This window comes from Myotis daubentonii, chromosome 13, assembly GCF_963259705.1.
Source record: "Myotis daubentonii chromosome 13, mMyoDau2.1, whole genome shotgun sequence".
NCBI classification, from domain to species: Eukaryota; Metazoa; Chordata; class Mammalia; order Chiroptera; family Vespertilionidae; genus Myotis; species Myotis daubentonii.
Window position 1 is genome coordinate 59,295,008 of NC_081852.1, and position 26,406 is coordinate 59,321,413.

Sequence of the window (26,406 nt, forward strand, 5' to 3'; positions counted from 1 at the left end):
ACAGTGCAAGATGCCACAGAGCCACCCCTGGGAACCTTCTCCCTGAAGCCAGCCTGCCTAGCAGACTTCCATTAAGCCCTATGGCTGCTGGACCATATCAAGTTCATAGGGGACTGTGACCACTCAGGGGCCAGATAAACCTGCCCTCTCTGCTCCATCGCAGTGGCATCCCACAGCCCCTGACCCTCAGCTACCCTCCCAGCCACCAATGACTGTTTCTTCCTTATCAAGACCCCTCCCGCCAGCCCTAATCTTCCAAAGGGCCTGCCCTGGCCGCCAGGATAGTCCCAGCTGCACCCTCCCAGATGTCGCCGGATGCTCTGTCTCCTCGTCACCCCCATTGAGAATCCCAAGTGAGCCCCGAAGAGCTCCCAGAGGAGCTGTCACTCCTCTTCCCTCAGGTCCTGAGGTCCCACCCTGCCTACTGGTCCAACTGAGATCCTCCTCTTTGCTCAAGGGTCAGATCTGCCCTCTCTGCTCCCCTGCAGCAGGTGGCCTGCTCTCTGTCACTGAAAGAGCCACCTCCCCATCTCTGCTGCCTTCTTCCTCCACCCTGCCTGGCGGGGGAGGCACACCTCACCCCTGCCAGCACTGCTGACCCGACTCTACTACCCTCTCCTCCATCGATGGACACACAGTCCAGTCTCTGCAGAACCTCCTGACAGGCACCCCCAGTGAGACCTGTCGCCGGATCCATGTCCCCTGCTTAGCCACTGGTATGGCCTTTGGAATCACGGGCTCCATCTTGTGACTGCGACTACTTCGCTGTGGGGCCTGGGAGCCTCCCATGGCCTCTTCAAACCTCAGTGTTCTCCTCTGTAAAATGGGGTGCTGAGCATGGCCACACCACCGCTGCTCTGATGGGGGAAGAAGGCCAGTGCAGCTGGCAGCGATGCCCTGCACAGCAGCAGGAACCACATGGAAGGAACAGGAGGGGAAACATGAGCCCACAGATCACCTAGAACAGGGGTGGGCAAACTTTTTGACTCAAGGGCCACAATGGGTTCTTAAACTGGACCGGAGGGCCGGAACAAAAGCATGGATGGCGTGTTTGTGTGAACTAATATAAATTCAAAGTAAACATCTATACTAATAAAAGAGAAAAATGGTAATTGGCGTATGACGATACCCTTTTCATTGGCTAATCAGGGCTATATGCAAATTAACTGCCAACTAAGATTGGCAGTTAACTGCCAACAAGATGGCGGTTAATTTGCATATGTAGGCACAATGCAGGGAGGCGAAAGGGAAAGCAGGAAGAAGCCCCCTGCCACTGACAGTGATTGGAAACCCAGGGGGGAGCTAAGAGCTGGGGGGCAGGGCAAAGGCGGCCCCAGGGCCACCTTTGCCCTGCCCCCCAGCCATGATCGGAGAATCAGGTGCCTTTTCCGCCCTGGCCAGTGATAGCAGGAAGTAGGGGTGGAGCCAGCGATGGGAGCTGGGCACGGTCGAAGCTGGCAGTCCCGGGAGCTAGGGGTCCCTTGCCTGGGCCTAAAGCGAAGCCCACGATCGCGGGGCCGCTGCAGCTGTGGGTCCCCGCTGCCCGGGCTGGACACCTCAGCCAGAGGCTTCCTGCAGGGGCGGAGCCCGTGCGATCGCGGCACCCCCCGCTGCCTCTGCAGGTCCCTGCTGCCCGGGCCGGACGCCTAGGCCAGAGGCGTCAGGCCTGGGCAAGGGGCCGATCCTGCGATTGGAGGGTGATGGGGTTCAACGCCTAAGGGCTCCCAGTATATGAGAGGGGGCAGGCTAGGCTGAGGGACACCCCCCACCCCCACCCAGTGCACGAATTTCGTGCACCGGGCCCCTAGTCATTACATAAAAGGGTATGGTCTCTTTTTTTTTTAGTTTTATTCATTTCAAACGGGCTGGATCCGGCCCGCGGGACGTAGTTTGCCCACAGCTGACCTAGAATCCAGCAGCGATTCTAGCATTTCTATGCGCATGAACTCAATATAGCTGTCTTCAACATGACAATGAACATTACAGCATAAGCTATTTCCCCAAATCATTCTAAGTCCAGACCATCGGAGCAGGGCTGTGAGCTCACACAGGACCTTAAAGGGCCTGTGAGGACCTGGCCCTGTTGGGGCTGCCAGGTGGAGAGGAGGCAGGAAGGAGGCAGAGGCTGGAGGAAGCCAGTGCAGCCAGCCAGGGAGTACAAGGCGCTGACAGGTGGAATGGGAGATGGGGGAGACAGAGAGAGAGTCCAGTGGGACCCGGATGAGCTGGAGGAAGCCAGCTGTGCTGTGGGGGCACAGGGTGGAGACACTCAATCTAAAGAGCCTGGGAGCTGGACAGGTACGTCTGGAAAGAACAGAAAGGCTCCGGCCTGAAATCAAAACCTGAGGAGTCAGGAGCACCTGGAGATGGGACTCACCGTGGCTGCGCAGTGGGGGAGCTAGGAGAGAGCAGGGCCCTGAGCCCCACAAGCCACAGCCCAGACAGAAGGCAAAAGAGCCACAGGGAAGACTGGGGGCCTCACCAGAATACAGAGCAGTGACATCATGCCACAAACACCTGGTGCCTTGCTTCTCCCCTCCTCCCAAGACCTGTGCTCCTGCAGCACCAGGTCCCTCCTGTCCCCAGTCTGGCTGTCCCTCATGCTGGATAAATGGACACGGAAGGCATGCAGGCCTGAGTCTGGCTTCTCTCACAGGGGCTCACAAAGCAGCTGCAAACATTTGTTTAAGGTCCCTGAGTAAAGAGACATTTGCATGTCAACTGGGTAAACAATGGGGTGGGATTCAGGGTCACTTGCGGGGTACTTGTAACTTCAGGAGTGAGGCACCATTCTGCATTTCCACGGGCAGGGTGTGAGGGTTCCTCTCCCACATATTCTCAGGGTTTTCCTATTTCGTTTTGTTAATTTCAACCATTCTAATAATGAATTTGTATTGATATCTCACTGTGGTTTTCACTCACATTTCCCTAAAGACGAGAGATGTTGAGCATCTTTCCATGTGCTTATTTATTATTGTGCATTTTCTTTGGTGAGATGCCTGTTCAAATCTTTTACTCATTTGTAAACTGGGGCTTTGCTTTCTCATTGGCTTTAGAGAGTTCTTTCTCTTTTCCAGTCATTCGTCGCATGTGATTTACACATATTTCCACCCCCATCTGTGACATATCTTTTCATTCTTTAACAGTGTCATACAGAGAGCAGAAGTTCCTAATTATAAGTTCTAACTTATCATCAATATTTTGCTTCTGTAAATTGTGCTTTTGGTGTCATAGTGAAGAAATCCTTGCTTAATGTAAAGTTGCAACGATGTCTGTCTTACCAGTAAGTTTTTCCTAGAACTTGTATAATTTTAAGTTTAACATTCTTCTTTAAGAATTTAATGTTTGTGAATGGTGCAACGTACAGAAAAAACTTTTTTTATATACGGATGTCCAATTGTCCCAGCATGGATGGTTGAAAAGACTGACCTTTCTCTAATGAATCACCATCTCCTCCATCAGGTACTGGGCTGTATGTGTAGGTTCGTTTCTGCTCCATGACCCACATCTCTGTCCTTCTGCCAAAAGTTCACTGTCTTGATTACAATTTATTTACAGTAAGTCTTGAAATCAGAAAGTGTGAGTTTTCATCAGAAATGGTTCTGAATCCTGTCAAAAGCGTTCCCTGCATCTATTGAGATGATGTGTTTTCTTCTTCAATTGCTGGCATGTGAATTCCATTGACTAATTTGTGAATGTTAATCCAGGCTGACATTCCTTGGTGATGCTGTAATAACTTTTAATACACTGTTGTTTATCTGCTTGTGTGTGTATCACATATTTGTTGATATATAACAGACATACTTTTATACATCTGATCTGTTAGTTTTATGGATTTTTGCCTTTGTTTAGTGGAGGACTGGTTTTATGATGTGGCGTCTCTGTCTACCTCTGCCATCAGGTAGTGGCCGTGCCACAGCGTGGCTTAGGGAGCATCACTGTGCTTCAATCTTTACGAGTTTCTGTGTAATTGCTGTTTCCCCCTTAAATGCTCAACAGAATTTGCCAGGAAAACCATCTGGTCCTAAAAGTTTTCTGTAGGAAAGTTGGGCAACATTTCAACCGAATCGATAGGGCATTTATTGCTTCTTGGCTAAGCTTTGGTACTTTGTTTCTCCAAAAATCTGTTCCTTTCACAATAGTTTTCAAATTTATTGACATATGTTGTTCATGATATTTCCTTATTACCTTTTTAATGCTGCAGGGTCTTTAGTGATGATGCCCATGCCAAGTTTCTGAAATTGGCCAATTTTGTATTCTACCTTAAGAAATCAGACATAGGAGAGCAAATTCAATCCAAAGCAATCGGAAAACAAGGAAAAAACAAGAAGCAGCAATCAGTGAAAACAACCAGAGCAAGGACCCAGTGAAGCCAGGAGCAGTTCTCCCAGGTCACACAGACACAGCCCTCAGCCACACCCAGGGCGGACGCTCCCGCTCAGGGTCCTGTCTTCCTGCTTCTTCGCGTGCCTGGAAATTGTGGGCAGGATGTAAATAATAAAACTGTGACTTTATCTGGCTAGATACCCGCCTGGAAATCCTCTCCTGGCTCTAAGCTGTTGAGCCTGTCCCCTCTCTCAGGTACTGCCCTGTCCCGCCTGATGTCTGATTGAAAACCACTGTTTCAGACGTTTTCTGGTTTAAATTTCTTTAAGGCGGTAGTAGGTTACCAGTTCCTCCACATTGATGGAAGCAGGTTTGCTCATCAGAGTATTTTTTAAATTTCCAGAAAAAATTGTGACTTTAAATGGGCAAAAAAATGTCAGGGTCCTGTTCAGCTCACCTATTGGGGTGTCTCTACCTTGACTTACCTCTGGGATGTTTTATAATTCTGTGAGTTCTAGAAACTGATGATAATATAAATGCCCCTGGACCACAGGAATGAAGAGTGTCAATAATTATGAGCCAGTTTTTGTTTGTTTGTTTTTAATTGATTTCAGAGAGAGGGAGAAAGAGGGAGAGAGCGATAGAAACATCAATCAATGATGAGAGAGAATCATCAACTGGCTGCCTCCTGCATGCCCCGCACTAGGGATCGAGCCTGCAACCCAGGCATATGCCCTGACTGGGAATCAAACCGTGACCTCCTGGTTCATGGATTGATGCTCAACCATTGAGCCACACCAGCCTGGCAATTATGAGCCAGTGTTGCATCATTCAGCAAATTCATTTTAGCACCAGGAATGGGAGAACCTAGTTGAACAATGAGAACATATTACTGGTCTTCCCATTAATAAATATTTATTATCTCAATAAAAAAATCTTCAATACTTGCTCATTTTATGTTTGTATGCAAGCCAAAATTATATCAATTTTAAAATTTATCTATAGCATTACTATAAACTTGAACAACCCAAAGTTCATCAATAGAAAAACAATTTTAATTTAACTTAAATGATGAGCTATTCATATAATAAAATACTCTGAAGACACAAAAAATAGTGTATACTAATCTACATAGAAAGATTTCCTAGTTTACCCCCCAAAAAGAGTAGGTTTTAAAATTACATTTATCTATGACCAGAGAAGGAAGGTTGCCAAACTCCAGCCACACAGACAGTTAGACAGGAGGGTGTGGACATCAAAGCAGAGGCGGAATGGGGTGGGGGAGATTTATTTATACTCTCCTGCCTTGTGCAATTTCCTGAGTGTTATTCAACAAGGAACTGCTAAGCACAGAGAATGTGTCAGTCCACTCCTAGGTGCTCAGGATACAGCTCTGAGCAAGACAGGTGCCTGCCCCCAAGCGTTCACATGCAAGTTCACCATGTCAGAAACGGGGAAAGAGTAAACCTAGTGACCTTGCCCGCAGTTTGAAGAACTGAGGTTAGATCTGACCAACAGAGGCAGGAAGCCTGCTCCTGCCAGAGCTGCAGGTCTCCAAGCAGCCTCCTTAAGAGCCTTCCTGAAAAAAAAAAAAAAAAAAAAAAAAAAAAAGAGCCTTCCTGACACCCCATGAACCTGCACCCCAGCCCTCAGGTGGTTCATTTCCTTCCCAAGCTGCCCCTGGGCCACTGTGGGAAGTTTCCAATGTCTCTCCACAGGGCCATGGATGGCCCCATTCACTGCCGACCGCCCTCCTCCCCCCAGCACCTGGCACCTCCCAAGCTGTGGTCTCTTCCTCTTCTTAAAAGGGCACAAATCCCATTCTGGGGCCTCACCCTCATGACCTCATCTCATCCTAATGACCTTCCAAAGGCCCATCACATACCATCCCATTGGGGAATCAGGCTACAACAGAAGAATGTGGGGGACACACACATCCAATCTGTGGCAGAGTGGAACTTACACCTCTACCGGGAGAGATAAATAAATAAATGGCCAGCAGATACAGGATGCAAGTTCCGATTGTGATGGCTCCACGGGGCACAGGCCCAGTGTGAGGTGGCCAGGACTCCCAGGTCTGCCCCCCAGCACTCCTCCCCGAGGACGGCCCCCCCCACACCCAACAGGCTTCTAGCACGTTCCCTCGGGATTGTCACTGCCAGGACACCTCTCTGCCTGGAGCCAGGCCAGCTGCCCGCTCACCCGTCCTGGATGTGCCCTAATAGTCTCAGACACTGCCTCACATGAACTTTCCAAGGCCCACCTATGAAAATCAGACAGACAGACAAAGGAACAAAAGCTGTAGCTCAACACGACAGATGTTTTTACCAAAACTAACAGACCCAGGGAGCCGAGAGCTGGACTGGAGGGCTCCAGCCACACCAGGGACCCCCCCAGTGACCGGGGACAGAGGTGGGTCATGGAGCCTGTGCAATCCCGAGGCGAGCAATGACCAGAGCGGGGCCTGCTCTCCCTAGCACAGCTCCTCATGGAACTGTCACAGGCAGCAGCCTGCCCGCCTGGCTTCGGCCAGGGGTCCTTGACATCAGGTGTCCGCCTGGGCAGAGCAGAGTATGGGAAAGGAGGGGCCCAGGACGCCCAGGTAATGGGAAACCAGCTCCCCCTCACTCCCAGAGACCCTGCCTCTGAGGCCTCTCAGCTGCCTCATTCCCAAGGATGTTCCTTCCTGATGCCCCTACACCTGGGCCTAGGCTGTTCCCCGGGGACCCGCCTCCTGTTCCCCCAACAACAAGCACGACGCCTGGCAGACAATACATGTCGGATGGGTGAGAAAGGAACTCCACCTCCACGCACCCCAGGGGGACACACCTTGCTGGATGGCGAGGGATGACAAGGCCTGCACGGAGCCTCTTCCTCTGGGTCCCCACTGTCATCTCCAAAACAGGAGCGGGACCCACATGGCCCTGCCATTGGGCCCAGTGTTTACTGCAGGAGCCAGAGCAGCACTGGACCATCCTGAGCCAGCTGTGCTCAGGCCGCCCTAATCCAGAGTCTGCCCCTCTGGCTGCGGCCACACTTACCTCCTGCTCCCGGCCACGCTGGACACTCTTCCCACCCACTAGATCTCAGCTCGTGGTGCCTCCTCAGAGTGGCCTCTCATATACCCTACCTGGGGCCCAGTATGCACACCTATACACAGACCAAAGACCCATGTGGCTGCCTTGCTCGTCCTTACTGTTCCGGAAATACCCGAGCCGTCCTTGGTTGTGCCAATCATCTGTGTCCCCAGAAGTGGAGCCCCCTGTCCGCCATGTCCCAGCTCCACCCCAGCCCCCACAGCAGAGCTCCCGCAGACAGGGCCTCAGTCAACATCTGCTCAACAGACAGTGCTAGAATCTGGCCCATCCTACAGCACCTCCCTTGAGAGTCACCCACACTCTGCCCAGACCCCCCGGCGGTCCCTTTGTGTGGTCTCATCATGCTGAAACCCCAGGACCCCCAAGAGGCACCCTAATGTCCCCACATACTTTCAGCAGCCTCCCCTCCAATAATGAAGAGACCCCACCCAGTCCCCTGAATCCTGGCCAGAGGGAGGGGATCAGAAAGGGGCCTCCGAGGAGAAATGCGACGTCTGTCTCGTGGGCACCAGGGCAGCCAAGCCTGCACGTTGCGTGGGCGAGAGTGACTTCCACAAAAACACAATACTTATCGTGTGAGCAGCTTATCTGGGGGAGTGGCTGGCACAGCGCTCTCACCTGGTAGAACTCCCGGAGCCAGTTCTTTTGCAGGTTATCCGGCTGTAAACACAGAAGAAAAAGGAAAAGTCAGTCAGACCACTCACAGCCCCAAACAGCCCTGCGCAGAAGCCTCTGTGATGAAGACCTACTTGCTGACCTCACTGTGGTGGCTGGGGTCTCTGCATGGGGGGAGGGGAACCCATTCCGCTCAGGGGGACCCACTCCGTGCACGGGACACCAGGCTCCACACAGGAGACCCCTTCCACAGACAGGGACCCAATCTACTAGTTTCCCCAGAGCCAAACCCGCCTGGCAAAGGGCAGGCACCACGGAGCCCAGTGTCCTGCCCCATCCAGGGGGTCATGGAGGGGCTGCCCACAGCAGGTGGGCTTGTAGGAGCTGGGAGAACCCAAAGCACCGAGCACCAGCTTCCAGATTCTGGACACTTTGGGGACCAGGAGGCCTGGAATAGTAGAGTATACGAGATTGAGATGCCGCCCCTCCCTGGGAGGTCCCGACCATTGGGCTCACTCTGGCCTGCCCAGTGGGTCTAAGTCTAATGTCTCCTCACCAATGGCTCAAACCCCTGGCCCTGTGTGCTCTGATTAGGGGTCCTGGATGATGGACGTGGCTGCCAGGGGTCCTGCAGCCCTGGATGTGACACGAGGCTACTCGGCAGAACTAGGCTTTCAACAAGGCTGGGAGGCTGTGCAGGGGTGCAGTTCCAGGTCTGCAGGGGAATCGTCTAGGGCAGTGATGGCGAACCTTTTGAGCTCGGCGTGTCAGCATTTTGAAAAACCCTAACTTAACTCTGGTGCTGTGTCACATATAGAAATTTTTTGATATTTGCAACCATAGTAAAACAAAGACTTATATTTTTGGTATTTATTTTATATATTTAAATGCCATTTAACAAAGAAAAATCAACCAAAAAAATGAGTTTGCGTGTCACCTCTAACATGCGTGTCATAGGTTCGCCATCACTGGTCTAGGGTCCCACTATACAGCAACGTGACATGCTCATCACTACAGAACTGCAACTTAAAAACGGTCCATGCCCAGGAGAAGTGAGAGCCTGTGTCCACACAGAACACGGACGCCACGTTCACAGCATTAGTCACAATGAGCCAGCGTAGTCTGATATACAACGAAATATTACTCAGCCACAGAAGGGAGGGACGCACTGACACGGGCCATGAGACAGACGAGCCTCAAAGGCACGATGTGGGTGAAAGGAGCCGGCCGCAAAGGGGCAAACCCTGTGAGGCTCCGTTGCATGGAATGTGCGGAAAGACAAATCCACAGGGACAGAAGTTAGGCTGCTGCCAGGGCTGGGTGGGGCAACGGGAATGAATGCTACTGGGCACAGGGTTGGTGGGGGGACGATGGAATGTTCTAGACTGGTTGTGGTGGTGGTGACACTGAAACTGCTGCCCTGTGCCCTCCCTCTCTCACCAACCCCGCCATCTCAGCCCCGAACCAGGACACCAGAACCTCAGGGATGGCGCTGAGCTGTGGCTCAGCTGAGTGGACTCATTCTGTGTACATTACTGTGCTGTGCTCTTATTTTTTTACAATATGGAAAATGAAAGTTTCAAGCCCAGTGATAAGAAGGGCTGATCCCAACTGAGACACAGAAAATGTGGGCCACACAGCCCAGCATCCCTGCACACACCAGACTCCACACACACGCCAAAGGGACAAGACCTGGCCGTGAAAACACATGGTCTGCAGGGCCAGTGCAGCCACAAATGTCAATAATTCTTTATACTCAGCACATGAAACTATTCCTGCCTAGCACATAAACCTCTCATTTAGTTTCCCTAACGCTTCCCTGAAGATGCAAGAAGAACATAATTTCTTGAAAATCACAGTTGAATTTATAGCCTGATATACTAATATTTGCCTCAAGTCTTCTCCCACTAAAAGTAAGGAGTTCAGCAACAAACCACCATGTCCTCAGTGAGATAAATCAAGGCACATGCCCTCCGGTCCCTGTTCCGGACCAGCCCCACCAACAGAGCCGTGCAGGAGCACACCGACCATCTCCCAAGACACTGAAACAAAGGGGGGAGACCACAGCAGAGACATCTAGAAGCCCTGAAAAGCTCTGTCAGTTATGACTCCAAACTTCTAGAAAACAGACCCTTAAACAATAGAGCACAGCCTGTGTGCAAGCGCGCGCGCGCGCGCGCACACACACACACACACACACACACACACACACACACACTTAGGCATGCTCTCTAGCCAAGACAAAACACCGAAAATGATCTTTTTATATGCACAGATCCCAGTGTCTATAAAATTAGACCTTCCCATCACAGTACCCTCTCATTGAGGGCCCTGCCCAGCTGGGCGGTGGGGCTGCGATTCTGCACTGTCACGGTGGCCACATTTCAAGTGCACGGGCTCCGTGTTGGCATGACAACGTGGCGGCTCTACCCAGGAGCAGCTCTGGGCAAGGCCTGGAGGCCACATGGGTGCCAGCCTCCTCAGAGCTACGGCCCATGTTTGGTTAATACAGAGTTATTTTTAAAGCCACTAAAGTAAGAATAAGAGATAAACACACAAACTAGATCTTAGAGAAATACTTTCATTCTAGCCCACAGTGGAGGCTGTGCTGGGCTTTGCCCTAGAGGTGTTTTAAAATTTTCTTCAGGGAGAAGGAAAATTATATAGATCAAAATTTTGAATTTACATAAAGAAGGCAGAACATTAGAGAATAAATAAAAGTAAAAAATTCTTCAATAAAAGTCACAGCCATTTATGATAACATTTTGATGGACTAGGAATTGATAGGGACTTCCTGTAGGAGGGAGGACTCTAACTTCCTCCAAGTGTCCGTCCGTCCCCCCCCCCCCCCCCCGTGTCTCATCTGTGTGGCCCTCTTCCCCCAGTATGGGCAGGACCCTGAAGACAATAAGATATCCCTCCCAAGGTTAGGTAACATTATATGGCAAAATGAAGGGACTTTGCAAGTGTAATTAATTTTCAAAGTTCATTCATCTCAAGCGAATCAAAAGGGCATATCCTGGGCAGGTCTGACCTTATCAGCACCAGGTGAGCCATTTAAAAGAGGCTCGAAAGGGCAGGTTCTGGAAGCAGAGCACACGCTCCTGCTGGCCCTGAAGGAGCAAGCTGCCCCCAGGAAATGACCTCTGCCCACAGCTCCGCGGGAGCGCGAAGGGAAGTCCTTCCCCAGCCGGTCTCCGGATGAGAACACTGCCCGAGAGACCCCCAAGCAGAGGGCTCCACTAGGCTGTGCCCAATGTCTACCTACAGGAACATGAGAGAAAACGGGTGCCTAGTGTAGAACACTAAGTTTGTGGCAATTTGTTACACAGCAGAGAAAACTAATGCATGTGTCCTTAATCCTTATAAATACATGTGGGTGTGTAAAATAAAGTAAAATAAAGATTGCTTTACACATTCTTGCCCCATTCAGATTTTATTTTGCTATAAAGTATATGGTAAGGGTCTAATTTAACATTTTTTCCTAATAGTTAGCCCACTGTCTAAAACAGATGGTTAAACTGGGAGACCCCGGTTCCTAAGTGCTAGTCCCTCCTTCCACCCGTCCATTCGCCCATCCCTCCCTCCTCCAATAATTAGCCTTATCAGATAATGATTTCAGTTATGTATTCAAACAAACAACTCCTTACTTTTCTTTAATGTACTGTTTTTACGAGCTTTGTTTCTTTGTGTTTTACTTTAATAAAATTTGGATTTATACTTATCCTTCCTATGTTCCTTCAGTTTATGGCATAGTTCTGTAATTTAGCTTTTTGAGTGAAAAGTTTCCTTTATTTTTATTGTTTCTTGTTTAACAGCAACAACTTTGACTATCACAGAATCTGTGTATTGGAAATATTAACCACCTCACACACGTTCATGCTCCCCCCACAGCAAGCTCCTTTTTCATGGAGAAACATGAGGCACTCCCGCTGAGGTCAGGAGTGAGGCAACGGCACTCTTATTCCCACCACTGTTCACACTTTATCTCAGACAGTAGGGAAGTAGATAAAAAGAGAAGGCAGTCGGAGGCATAACGCCTGGAGAGGAAGAACTGAACCCCCCACACATCTGCACAAGGCATCACGGGACAGCTGGAAAACCAGGGACTCGATGCTACAACTAAAGAAAACAATAAAAGAATTTAGGAAAATAGCATGATGTAAAATGAAGATACAAAAATCAACAGTCATAAATACAAGCAATAGCTGGTCAGAAGCTATATCAGAGAAGAAAACCCCCATTTCCAATAGCAACATAAAGAAAGATAAAAGTTAGGAATAAATTTTAAAATGTGAAAACTTTGGCCCTAGCCGGTTTTCTCAGTGGTTAGAGCATCAGCCCACCAACTGAGGGATCTCGGGTTTGCTTCCAGGTCTAGGGCGCATGCCTAGGTTGCAGGCTCAATCCCTAGCGCTGGTCGGGGAGGCCTGTAAGAGGCAACCAGCAGTGTGATCAATGTTTCTCACTCTCTGTCTCTCTCCCTCTCCCTTCCACTCTCTCTAAAAATCAATGGGAAAAAAATCCTCGGCTGAGGATTAACAACAACAAAAAGTGAAAATTTTGTAAGAGAAACACATTAAACCCTTCCTGGCAGAGACGAAAGTAGCCCTGAGTCAAAGGACGACCTCCCTGGTTCTCAGGAAGGTGACTCAGCGCCATAAAGCCATCTGCTCTCTCCAGGTCAGTCTATAAATGACATTGTCCCACCACCAGCAAGTGACCCGCCCCGCCCAACCCGAGCTAGACAGGCTGATGCTAAAGTTCATATGGAAAAATATACTATGACTCAAAATCCAAACACAATTTTTAAAACTGCAGTAAAGAAAAACACACACCTCTGAATGTCAAAAACCAAAAGCAAAGTAGAAAGACAAATGTCAAGACTGATTGAAAATGTTTGTAGCATAAATCACACATACAGAGTTAGTCTTCCTAATGTTTGATGAACTCTTAAAAGTCAAGCAAGCTCGGCTAGGGTGGCTCAGTTGTGGAAAGTTGAACTATGAACCAGGAGGTCATGGTTCGATTCCTGGTCAGGGCACATGTCCAGGTTGCAGGCTCAGTCCCCAGTGGGGGGCATGCAGGATGCAGTCGAGCAATGATTCTCTCTCATCACTGATGCTTCTATCTCTCTCTCCCTCTCCCTTCCTCTCTGAAATCGATTTTAAAAAATATATCTTTTAAAGTCAAGGAAATACAACAAAAAGTCTGATAAAAAAAAAAAATGGGCAAAAGACCCAAACAGAGGAGTCACAGGAAAGGTCTCCACACAACATCCATGTGAAGAGACATTCACCTTTCTCCCAGGTGAGAGCTGGCAGTGGGCCGCTGGAGGCGGAGGCGGGGTACACCCCCACTCACCTAGGTGCTTTGCTAAAACGACATCTAACCCAAAATGAAAATGGATAAACAAGCAGAGACCCCAGCAGTGGAACATCTTAATAAAATTTGATGGACACAGGATGAGTGGTCCAGACTCTTCACAATGTCAAGGTTAGAAACACCAAAGATGGGTGAGGAGGCTGGGATGACAGGCTACAGAGCTGTGACCCCCAGCTCGGCAGGTCAGCCTTGAGCACAAGCCAGGAAAAAGGAGTAATAAGCACCATCAAGGCTGCTGGAGGCAACTGGGGTGACATGACTGTAAACTGTACGTAGATACCTTTGTCCCAGGACAAATGGCCGGAGTGAAGACCATGTGCTTAGATGGGAAAACACTCACTTGTGGGGGTGCCTCTGATGTCCCTCTGAGCATCACAATGTTTACAACTTACTTTCTAACGGGTTCCCCCACCCACCCACTCTCCTCTGCAACCCCCCTGTACCCTGGGAGGTGGGCCTGAGGTGGACATTGGCCAGCCCCCCGCTGCCTGGGATCAGGGCAGGTCCTGGCAGAACTGAGCAGGTAAAGGGTGCGGCCAGGGTGTGCAGCCTGTGATCCTTGGTGGAGAACTCAGCTCTCTCTGAACAGCCCCTCCAGCCACCTCTCTCCAAGCTCCAGGAACCACCCCAACCCGACCCCTCCATGGTTGCCTACAGATGACAGTCTGGCCAGCCTGGAGGATCGCACTGGTCCTGGTGGCTCATCCTACCACACCAGTCCGGACTCCAAGCGACCATCCCTCGTCGCGAGCCTTGGAGCGAACCCCACACGCTGCCTGGGCACCGGGCTTCAGCTCCAGCGGCCCCTCCCTCAGCGGAGCCCCTGCCGCCGCCGCCCTCTTTACCCATCACTTCCCTGCTCTGCAGCCTGTTTCACAGAGAAGGAACTGGGCTCCAAGGGCAACAGGGCCGGGATGCTAACCCCTATTTTCCCTGCAGGGCCCTGGGAGAGGCACTGGCTCCTCCAGCCCAGGGTCCCATCAGGGACAGAGATGACAGCACCCTCTTCCCGCAGGACAGATCCAGACCATGAGAATGCAGCAGCACCGGGAGGGAGGTTCTCTCACCCACAGCACGCCTTCACCAGTTACCACTATCACATTTCCCTGAATCCAAATGCCACTATGTTAGCACCCCAGGAGTTTTGGAACACGAAGACTCTTCTCTAAAATGTGAAAAATGTAATTCTTAGAATCCATGAAGTACAGTAAAAATGTACATCTCAGAATCCCTGAAATACTGTACAAATGTACATGTCAGAACCCATGAAATACTGTACAAATGTACATGTCAGAACCCATGAAATACTGTACAAATGTACATGTCAGAATCTGTGAAACATGGTACAAATGTACATGTCAGAATCTGTGAAACATGGTACAAATGTACATGTCAGAACCCATGAAATACTGTACAAATGTACATGTCAGAATCTGTGAAACATGGTACAAATGTACATGTCAGAATCTGTGAAACATGGTACAAATGTACATGTCAGAATCTGTGAAACATGGTACAAATGTACATGTCAGAATCTGTGAAACATGGTACAAATGTACATGTCAGAACCCATGAAATACTGTACAAATGTACATGTTAGAACCCATGAAATACTGTACAAATGTACATGTCAGAATCTGTGAAACATGGTACAAATGGACATGTCAGAATCCATGAAACCTGGTTTGAATGGACCATGAGATGTGCTGTCAGGATTCTGAGGGACACAGTGAGAACACCCATCCACCCACAGCATACATGTCCCCATGCTGCCTGCAAGGCACCCAACATAGGGATGTGTGGGTGAGTGCCACCCTCCACCCCCAAACAGCACACACCCAGTCTGCACAGGGAGGGGAGGGGCAGGCCTGGAACCATGTCCATCTCTGGCTCTCACGCCAGGAGAGGACATTTTTGAAGAAAGGGACCCCCATCTCTGTCACTGTTGTAGACACATCCTGCCTGACTACAGGTGTGCAGTTCGAACCTGTAAAGGTGCCTGGAAGGAGGAGTTTGCTGAGGAAGCCAACAGCCAGGCTGTGAGAGTGCACACGGAACGAAGATGCTGAACGCCGAGAGCGGCTGCGCAGAAGGGAGCCCCCACCCAGAGTCTGAGGATGGTCACGATGGTCAAAGGCACTGGAAAGCCCACCCCACCAGGACTGCCCACGGGCATCGCTTCCTCCCAGGTGTCAGGGTTAAGGAACCAGGAGCCCCCATTCTGACTCCTACGCTGAAGCCCCTTGGTCCCCGGGTCCTGCAGGAGAGAGAAGGGCTGCTGCTTCCTTGGCCACACGAAGCTGAGGCGTCACTGGCAGCACAGGCATCACTCTTGGAAGCAGAAAGGATTTCTTGGCTCCAGAAGCTGCGCTGGAGCCTGGGCTGAGGGCAGATGGGGACTCAAAGGCGCCACCCCAGTCCTGGAGGCAGCACCCCAACCCTGGAGGTTAACCCGCTCTGAGACAGCAGACCCGCACTCCAAGAGGTGACCGTAGGACCCTGCACATAGCAACCAACCGCATGTTCCTCACATCGATCCTTAGCACCTTCAAGCCTGAGCCACTTAACACAAGCACCCTGGGCTCCTTCACCCTGCAGACCCGGGGCCTCCGGTGCAGGGGCCGCGCTGCGCGACCCGCAGGAAATCCTGGCCCCGCCACTCGCTTATCCCTGCGGAAAACCGTTTCCTCTCATGTGAAGGGAAATCTTGTCTGTGCAGTCAGAAATATACTGAGGCTAAAAATAGGCTTGTAGAAGGAAGTGACGGCCAGCCCTCCACCAAATGACAAGTGCGAGAGGGGGCGGCAGGCAGCAGCCCAGGGCCAGGGTCCCACACTGAGCTCCCATGTCCACCTCTCCACTCTGGCCTCCATCCCTTCAGCTATGCAGACACAGCAAGAGAATGAGAAGGAAAAAGAGAGAGAGAGAATGAGAAAGAAAGGGAAACTCAAAGAGCAAGGTCTTTCTGTGAAGGGCAGCTAGAAATACCCTCCTCTTTCATTAAGCACGAAGAAAAAGCTGCTTAGTCTCTCCAAATTATGCCAAAGCTTCTCACAAAGATGCATGCTCTTAAAACCTTAATACCCTGGGAAGAAGGCCTTGATGAATTTATAACAAAATAGACATTTTCCCTTTAAGGGTGTCCCAGATCATAATATATTTAAAATAATTTATCAGCCCAGTCAGTGTGGCTCAGAGGTTGAGTGTCGGACCATGAACTAGGAGGTCACGGTTCGATTCCTGGTCAGGGCACATGCCCGGGTTGTGGGCTCTATCCCTAGTCGGATGCGTGCAGGAGGCAGCCAACTGAACATAAGAAACATTTTATCCATGTTTCTATCTCTCTATCCTTCTCCCTTCCTCTGTCTAAAAAAAAAAAAAATCAATAAACATATAAACAATTAAATAAAATAATTTACCATCACACAGGATTAAATTCTAAGAAACAAAGCAATCCTGGGAAATCCTGGCCCCGCCAGGAAATAATGGCCCCTGAAAAACGATATGATCGACTTGCCGGGCACGTTCTGTGCAGGCCAACCATCCGGCTAAGACCAAACTGGGGCCCATTTCCCAACAGACGTGTATCCGGCTGGACTCCAAGCACCAGATGTGGAACAGAGCAGAATAGAAGCCTGAAACCCGAGGCAGTTTTACACATCACATGGCAACAGCCTCGCCCTGTGATCTCAGCATATCCCCCCACCCGCAACAGAGCCTCTGTCCCCTGGGCGCTCTCTTCCCAGGAAGTCTCCCAACACCACTGCTTCCCCCTCCATAGTGACTTCGGCCAAAATATCCAACCAGCTGTGCCAAGACCCCCACTGAGGGGACAGCTGGCCGGGCGGGGCGGAGGGTAGGGAGGCTCTTCATGTGGCCCCTCCGCTTCCCAGGGAACCCTATCCTTTCCATCCTCCAAACTTTTCCAACCGTTTATGTGCTGTTGTCCTCACGCTGGTTCTCTTTGTTTTCTTTTCCAAGTGGGTTTATAGGAGAAGACTGGGAAGGAATAAAATCAGAGTACACCATGTGGTCCTCTGCAAACAGCTTGCACCTGGTCCAGAGGACGCGGCACAGGCGGCCTGACCCCCGAACGCGCCAGGACGGAGCAGGCAGCGGGGAGGCCAGCACACAGCAGTCCACAGAAGATCACAGATGATGGAAATCAAACTCCACGCCCACAATAAACACCAGCAGGGGAGTCCAGGGGGAATGGTGAGCTGTCGGGAGATGAGACTGGTCGGGGGCGGGGTGGGCAACTCTTCCTGGGCCAGAGTTAGGGCACTGCTGCTTTTAACGTGCAATGTATCTCTCTGTCCAATTTTTAACAAAATTTCTTTTCAAAAGTGACTCATACTCATATCAGACATTTTGGGACACTCAGCGGGGGGCGGGGGGAGCAAAAAATAAAACTACAGCTGCCTACACTGCTATCACCTTGGTGCCCTGGGACCCCATCGCCACACCACCAACGACGACGCAGTCACCCATCACCTAGCACTCCAGCAGGCTGTCCACTGCGACTGGTCAGCAAGGTGGCTTCCAGAGCCCCTTGTGACAAGTTACAGGGTTGGGGTACACCACTGACTATGTTCTGGGGAAAGGTGTCCCAGAGGAGGTGGCCACCAGTAGCTGTCAGTGGTTTGAGAGACTGTGTCCTCTCCCTTCACGGAGGGTGCTCGCTTCTGCGGGAGATGAATCCCGACTGTGCAACTGAGAGTTGGAGCCGGTGGAGGCCTGGGAGAAAGACAGGAAGATTCTGTGTCTTCCGATGGAGGTCCACCTCTGCAGGGAGAACACAGGCCCAGCCCAGACACGGTGAGGCCAGCCTCAAAACACACTTTCCTCTGCCCCTTTCTCACATGACACACTGGACTCCTTAAGTGGCAGGAGTTCCCACGCGGCTACAGCATCGCTCATCCACAGACAAAGGCAGGAGCAGGGTTTCAGGGACATATGGTGAGTTCCCAGCTCTGGTTCCGGTGGAATGAAGTAGTCACCTGGAGCTTTGGGAGGTGAGCTGGCTCCGCTATGACCCAAAGGGCACCCCGGACTCCAGAGTGCCACCTCCTCCTGCCACAGCATGTGGCCTCCTGCTCACAGGTGGGAAAAGGTGTCCATGGAGAAAGGGCTAAACACAAGCTAGGTCCTGGGGGATGAAGACCAGGAAGGAAAAAAGCACATAAATTTAATTTAGCAGCGTGGGTTCTAAAGAACGTGAATGCAGCCCAACCAAGGTCTTGAAGAAGTGACAAAGGAGAGAACTCTCTCTGGGCAGGTCAGAGCCAAGTGTGCCAGCGAGCGCCATCCTGGTCACACAATGGAACAGTCAGAGGCAGAAACTCCAACAAAAGGGCAGGCAGCGAACAATATAAAGAAGCTAGCCAACCCCAAAACTGGCTCTTAAACAAATCAGTAAAACTGATAAACCACTAGATATGATGGTCACTAAAAAAAAGGACTCACATGACCAATATCAGAAACCAAAGGTTATCAATGCAGGCATTAAAAGAGCAATAGGAGAGCCCGGCCAGCGTGGCTCAGTGGTTGAGTGTTGACCTATGAACCAGGAGGTCATGGTTTGATTCCCAGTCAGGGCACATGCCTGGGTTGCAGGCTCAATCCCCAGTAGGGGGCGTGCAGGAGGCAGCCGATTGCAGATGTTTCTTTCTCATTGATGTTTCTATCTCTCCATCCCTTTCCCTTCCTTTCTCGCTCTCTCTAAAATATTTTTTTAAAAGAGCAATAGGAGAGTCTCTGAGCAATACCAACAAATGTGACAGCTCAGGAGAAATGGACAAATTCCTTCAAAATAAATTGACATAATGAAACAAAACTTTTATCTGTTAGAGAAATTGGATTTGTATCAAAAACCTTCCCATATTACACTGATGGTTTCACTAGGGAATTCCATTAATCACTCAAGGAAGAAATACCAGCAATCTTAATGGCTCTTTCAAAATAGAGGAGACAATAATTTCTGGTTTGTTCTATGAAATCACCATAACCCTAATACCAAACCCTGACAAAGACATTCAAAGATATGGCAAAGAAAGAAAATTACAGACCAATATCTCTTATGAACACATACACAAACCAAATGCAAAAATATGTAAGAAAGAGAATATAATACAACCAAGTAGGGTTTAGCCCAGGAATGATAGTTTGGTTGAAAATCAATGTAATTCACCACACTTACAGACTAAAGGAGAAAAACTATAGGATCATTTCAATAAATGCAAAAAATGCATTTGTCAGCATTCAACTTTTTTCATAGTTATAAAACACACACAGCAACATAAGAAATAGAAGAAAACGTCCTCAGTTTAATAAAAGAACATCTAAAACAAGAAAAAGCAACCTCCAGCTACCACCATGCTTACAGGCTCAACATCCTGGTTCACGTGGAGTTGTGGAGTCGAGGTCCTGACCAGAGCAGGAGGCAGAGAGAGAAGAAGGCACCATGTCAGAGACAGTTGCACAGCAGGCTGTTTGCAGGTGCTGACTGTTGACATATACAGCCCTAAGGACTCTGAAAAGCTACATTTTAGCAAGGTCATAGGGTACAAAGTTAACACGCAGAAACTCATTTGCATTTCTATCTAACAACAGCAAATGATTGGAAAATAAAATGTTTTAAAATACCACTTGCAATAGCACCCAAAAAACATAAATTATGTAGAAATTCATTTAACAGAAGATGCAAGACCTCTATGCTGAAAACTACAAAATACTACTGAGAGAACTTAAAAGACCGAAATAAACAAAGTGATGTGTGGTCTCCATTAGCAGGAGACTCGGAAGTGTTAAAATGTCTGCCCACAGTGATCTGTGGATTGGGTGTGACGAGGGTCTTCATCTGAGCAGTGCCCCTGGACATGCGACAGGCCTTGCAGACCAAAGCAATCTTTAAAAGAACAACAGAGTGAGAGGACTTGCACTGGTCTCCAGGCTTCCTATAAAGCTACAGTAATCAAGACAGATGGTCCTGGAATAAACCTCAATAACACATCAACAGAACAGAACAGAACGGAGTCCAGGAAGAGACACACACCGATACTTTGATTTTCATCAAAGGTGCCCAAGCAACCCCCCCGGGAAACAAAATCTTAACAGATGGTTAAGGATTAACTGATGTCCATATGGAAAAACTAAATCTCAACCATGGCCTCGCACCAGACACAAAAGTCATCTGAGACGAAAGAAGAGGCTAAATGTAAAAGGTGAGACCATGAAGGAACCAAGGGGAGAATCTCTCGTCGATGTGGCAGTAGGCAGAGATTTCTCAGGGCACAGAAAGCAGCCGTCATTAGGAAATCTTACCTGAAACTTGTGGTCATTGAAACCGCCACCGAGAAGACGCAGGAAGCGTGGGAGAGAATATCTGAAAGGGCTGGTGTGTGGGGCACATAAACTCCTGCGGCTCAGTCATGCAAACATCTAACACAATGACAGCGGGCAAGCCACAGGAATAAACACTTGACCAAAAACAAAAAATACACAGATGGCCAGTAAGCACCTAAAAGGGTGCTCAACATCATTAGCTGTTAGGGAGACGCAGATTAAAACCACAAGGAGATACCACTGCGCACCCACCAGAATGGCGAACATGACGAAGACCCAACAGCAAACACTGGCAAGGAGGAGGAACACATTGATGTGTGATGTAAAACGGTGTGACCACTTTGGGAAACGTTCTGGCAGTTTCTGAGGAAACTAAATATACACCCACCTCACGACTCACTGACTCCACTTGCAGGTGAAGTTACCTAAGAGAAACGAAAATGTGTTCGCAAACGGATCTGTACAGGAATGTTCACGTAGCAGCCAAAACGTGAGACGAGCCCAGGGGTGCACACACAGAAGAGCCAAAGGCTGAGGTACGGTCAGAAACTAACCGCTCAGCCATGAAAGGAAGGACCTCAGGCAACAAAGCGGACCAACTTCCAAGCCATCTTGGAGAGGCTGAGTCTGACTCCCAGGACCTGAGTAACCAGAGCCTGCCTGGCTCCCTCAGGATGGGGACAAGGGGCAAAGGGTACAGGCTATCTTCTGGGGTGATGGTCGCACTCTACATTCTGAGGATGGTTTGGGTTCAACATAAGCATTTGTCAAACTCAGTAAATGTCTACTTAAATGTGCACATTTCACTGTAGGTAAATTTTCTATCAAAAGAAAAAAACTAAACCAATATTGAACTCTAGCTACTTCGGCGGGAAGTATGCTGTTGTCTGCAACTTACTCTGAGATGCATAAACACCAGAACACTTGATGGATGGACAGATGGGTAAATGTGTGATGAAACACGGATAGTAAAATGTTAGTGGCAATCGAAGTGGGGGGTATCAAGTGTTGATATGTAATGTCCTATTCCTTTTGGCAACTTCAATCTTTATAATAAATGTTGGGAGATCATTTAAAATTAAAAGCTAAGAGGGCTGAAGCTGACGGTCCTGTCTGTGAATCTGCACCGGGACATGGTGAGTGCTCTTCCGCGTCTCAAACGGAACCCACGCCAGCTGTCTCCTCTCCAACCATGAGGCCCAGCCTGGAACCCTCAGGCAGGTTATTCAACGACGGCTGGTCCAGCGAGGCCCAGCAGCAGGGCAGCACTGCATGGTGCGGGTCCTTTCGGGCAGGGGACCGTCCGCAGCCCATCCCTCTGGGCAGCTGTGGGCCCATGAGAAAAACAGAGAGTCAGGAGCCACAGAAAGAAGGTCCAGGTCTTGAAGCAGTAAAGCCCAAACTTCTCTTCTCTACAATTTGAGTCTGGAAATTTTTTAAAAACCTTAAAATTCAAGTCCTGAATAACTTTAGTCTAAAAGTAGGCCCCTGTCAAGTCACCATGTGAGAAATCTTCCCAGCTGATCCTTCCATTCACTGGCAGTCATAACGATGCCACCACGCCCTGAGCTGGCAGTATCACATCCCACCCCAAGTGGGGCAGGTCCCCAGGCTGCAGAAGAGGGCACACCACAAACACTGGTCCAACTTATCCTCAACTCGGGGAGGCCGGGCACCCCCAGCCCCTCTCCAGTGGGGGCTCCAGTGCAGCAGAGGACCTCCCACTGGGCTCTCGCCAGGCTTGGGGAAGACAGAACTTCATGCTGTTGCCGCCAACCCCAGCCAACTTCCCAAGGTCAAGGACTGCCGCCCTCCCCTTTGCCCCCTTCACTTCCTCTCTCTGTTCTACCTCCTCCCAAAGGGAGCCAGTGTTCCCAAGTACCCACTTAACATCACCTGTCCCTCTGGCCTACATCCACCAAAGCTAAAGCCAAGAACCACCCAGTGGCCAGGGCCCTGCTGTCAGGGGTCAGCTGAAAGCCCCAAGGCTGGCATGAGTTCAGGGGGATGGAGCCAAGGGAGTCAGCACACAGAGCTAATTTGATGGGCCCACAGCCAAGAAAGACACCAACTCTCCCTACACAGTTGCCCACTGGTCACCAAGAAGAGGGAGGACGAGTCAGGATCCTAACAAAGTGGGGAATGAGGAGGGGGTGTGGATGGGAAGCAGGGGATGTGAAAGGGGAGGAGGGGGTGTGAAGGGGGAGAAGGGAGTGTAGAGGGGGAGAAGGGGTGTGGAGGGGGAGGACGGGGGTTGTAGGAAAGAGGGGAGGTGGATGGGGAGGGGGGTTGTGATGGGGAGGAGGGGATGTGGATGGGGAGGAAGGGATGTGGATGGGGAAGAGGGAGTGTGGAGGGGAGGAAGGGGTGTGGACAGGGAGGAAGTGGAGGAGAAGAGGGGGGGACAGGGCAGGCATGACCTCTGACCAGCCCTGTCATTAGCTGAGGCTCACCCTGGGAAACTTGGAGCTAAGTGCACCACAGGCCCTGTCCCTGGTCCCCAAATCTTCCTCCTGGGCCTGGACACACACATGCAGGAATATGCACAGGCGACTGTGCGCCTGGCCTGCCCTTAGGTCAGAGAGGATGCGGCAGCCTCTGTGTGCCCTGTCCCCGAGGCTACCACACTCCGATCTGCACAGCACTCCTGTTGGGGAATTGTTGATGTCACCCCATCTCACCCATGCCCAGGGCAGCTCCACCACATGGACCGGACCCCCCACCAGGAGCACTGGAGCCTCCAGGGCCTGATGCCTAACATCTGGTTCACAGTCAGGACCTGGGGAGATGACGGAAAAGGGGGGGCAGGAGCCACACCTGCCGACAGGTACACCACACCTGAGACTTCTGCCCCACAGCCGCTGGGCCCTCCCACACTCAGTGCCCCGGGAAACACAAACCGCCCAAGGCGCAGTCCAAGCCCACACAGCAGCACACACTGCTGAGGGACCGGGCGGAGGAGGTGTCTGACTCCGCTCTGGGAGAGGAGAGGCTCACACCACTCCAGTTTGCAGAGACCAGCAGGGGACAAGCAGCAAGTTGTTACCAAGTGCTGGCTGACGTCCTCCACGTACGTACTGCAGACTCTATATGGCTATTGTTTGCACTAAAACCACATAAAAACATAAGGCACATGGCCATGTGACGGGAGGGAGGCCCAGCCTCTCAACTATGGTCCAAACAGGGTCACGTTCCACAGTAAATACTGTGTCCAAACAGACACAACAAAGTGAGGGCATTTGTCTTTTTTTATGGACATTAAATCAGTGTTTGGCAAAGTTTTTTATACGGGCATAACCTCCCAAGGGTTAAATAACTCTTTCCCGAATATTTTAATTTTAGAATTCCTGGTTTTCTTTCAATACAAATTCAGTACTGAGCCTGATCTCAAAACATCCAGAAATCTCAATGTCAGGGCTGTTCTGCACCGCCAAGGGGCAGTCGCTAAGCTCCTCAAGGCTCCTGTCTCAAATTAGGGGCTCGAGGTTCCCCAAAACAAATGGGCTAGAACCAGAGCGAAGGGTGCCCCGGGGGACAGAGCATGCTGCCCTGTGTCCCAGAGAAGCGCTCAGGGAAGCACACTGCCCCTGCCCACTGATGCCAGGCCTCTCCAAGACAGAAATGGCTGTGCCGATCAGCCATCACGCCCACCATCAGCCCTTCAGGCAATGGCCACGCCCTTTTTTGTCCTCTGGGCATCTCTGCCAAGGCCCTGAGACCCCGCCTTTGGGTCCCCTCCTGGAGAAGTTATCCCCAACTGCACCCAGCGGGTTAGGCCCCTATGCGGGCCCTGGACTAATGCACTCTCTTCCCACTCCGACGTGGGCCTAAGCTGGGTCCCAAGTGCTTCCCCTGGTCACACTTGTCACTGACTCAGGCCAGGTGTGTCACAGCCCAGATAAATCTGCCACTCGAGAAGTCACACACCCAGAGATAACACTGGTGGGTGTGGGCTTCCGCTGCCTTGCTGACCTCACCTCTCCACATAACTTCACCATGTGAGACGGAGCCTGGCACTCACCGCTCTCCACCAGCCACAGTCAGCGGTTGCCCGGGGGGTGGGGGTAGGGGGCTGGTGTTGTCCTTTGAACTTCTCTTCAGGCGCTGCGTCCTGCCTGGGAATGCCCTGTGCTCTCCTCCCTGCCTGTGCTCCTGCCCCTCAGAGTCCCCCAACACTCCTCAAAGTCCCCCTTCCAAGGTCCCCCTCAAAGTTTCCTGAGCCCCCAAGAACTGGCCCTTACAGCTGCAGCTCTCGGCCCTTCAGTGGCCTCATGCCAATCTGGTTTGACTGTGACCTGCATTTGGGGGAAAGAGGGAGGAGAGCAGACACCAGCAGCGCCCACCCCAGCAGCACAGAGAGGTCTGTTCTGGAACTTGGGTCCAGCTGTGGGAGGACAGCTGGCCCATGTGTTTTGGGTACAGAACCCCAACTCCCAGAAAGTGTGAGCTCCAGTCAGCACAGGCGAGACGCGAGTCCACTGAGACCTGTGCTTAATATAGAAGGTAAATGCCTAATACTTAAAGTAATGCAGACAAGCTTGTATTCCAAGATAACCTAGAATATTCCAAGATGCGCACCGCTACCCAGCCAAGTGGAAGGGCACCTGTGTTGTGTGCAGTTTAGGCCCCAGAGCGGGCAGAGTGCCGGGAGGGAGAGGACAGAGGAGCAGGGAGAAGGATGACATCCCAGCCTGAAGCCTCTCCAGCTACCACGGCTTTGGACAGCCACCCACAGCCGGAAGCCAAGACCAGGGTTCTTGCCCCTCTCCATCCAGGGCTGGGACCCCCAACTCCCCAGGAACTGGGTCCTAGAAGCCAGGGCAATGCCCAGCACTAACACATTACCTCATTCCTAACTGTGGGTGAGGCGGCAGCTGGGGTGCAGGGAGATCTGTCCTGGAGCCACCCAGAGAAATCCTCTCCCCAAAGTGCCATGCATGGTACAGGAGGAGACAGGGCCACATAATTATGTCAGGCCTTTCGGCAGCAAGTGTGAGAAGCGAGCTATTGTACGAGTAAGAAGGAAACCAGGCAGGCAACACTTCAGGGTCCCCCACAGCCCTGACCAGCAGGACCCTGGCAGATCAACTGCACAGGAGATCAAGGCCTGGGCATGAGCAGGGCTGGCTGGAAAGGCAGCCCTGAGGGCGGCGCCAAGGAGCAGCTGTCTGAGTTCATACTTGACTCCTCATCAACGTAAACACTGCTCACAGAATTTCAAATAAACGACTTCTGCGGGGAAAAGCCTAGAAGTAAATACACTCAGATGGTTGTGGTCTGCTTGGGGAAGTGGGATCATTCTAGTCTTTTCCCCTTTTCACTAGTTTCCAAATGATTGTGGATGTGGTTAGATTGCTTTGGTAGTTACTAACCTTACGATTTCAAGCCAGGTCGATATTGTCCATTCAGTGCCCACAGCTGACAGGTATCCTTCCTGTGAGTTCTGCAGGTGCCCCAGCTTGTGCAAACCCTCTCCACCCACTCTGGCCTGAGTGAGCTCATAGGGTGAGTGCCCATCTCCTCCTAAAGCCCACCTGGGACGATGCCAGTCCACTGGTAGCTGCCGGGCCTCCACAGGCCTCTCCAGGGGCCCACGGGCAGGTGAAAAGGACCAGCACTCAGGCGGGAAGCAGGGGTG

General features: G+C 50.8%; 1 protein-coding gene across 3 annotated transcripts in view; it reads right to left on the bottom strand.

Moving 5' to 3' along the window:
* Positions 1 to 26,406, bottom strand: part of INPP5A (inositol polyphosphate-5-phosphatase A) — a 144,074-nt gene that overhangs the window by 95,015 nt on the left and 22,653 nt on the right. For all 3 annotated transcript variants that reach the window (XM_059661660.1, XM_059661658.1, XM_059661659.1), the window contains exon 2: positions 8,043 to 8,084. In XM_059661660.1, coding sequence (XP_059517643.1) covers positions 8,043 to 8,084 — 42 coding nt within the window. The remainder of the gene's footprint in view (positions 1 to 8,042; positions 8,085 to 26,406) is intronic.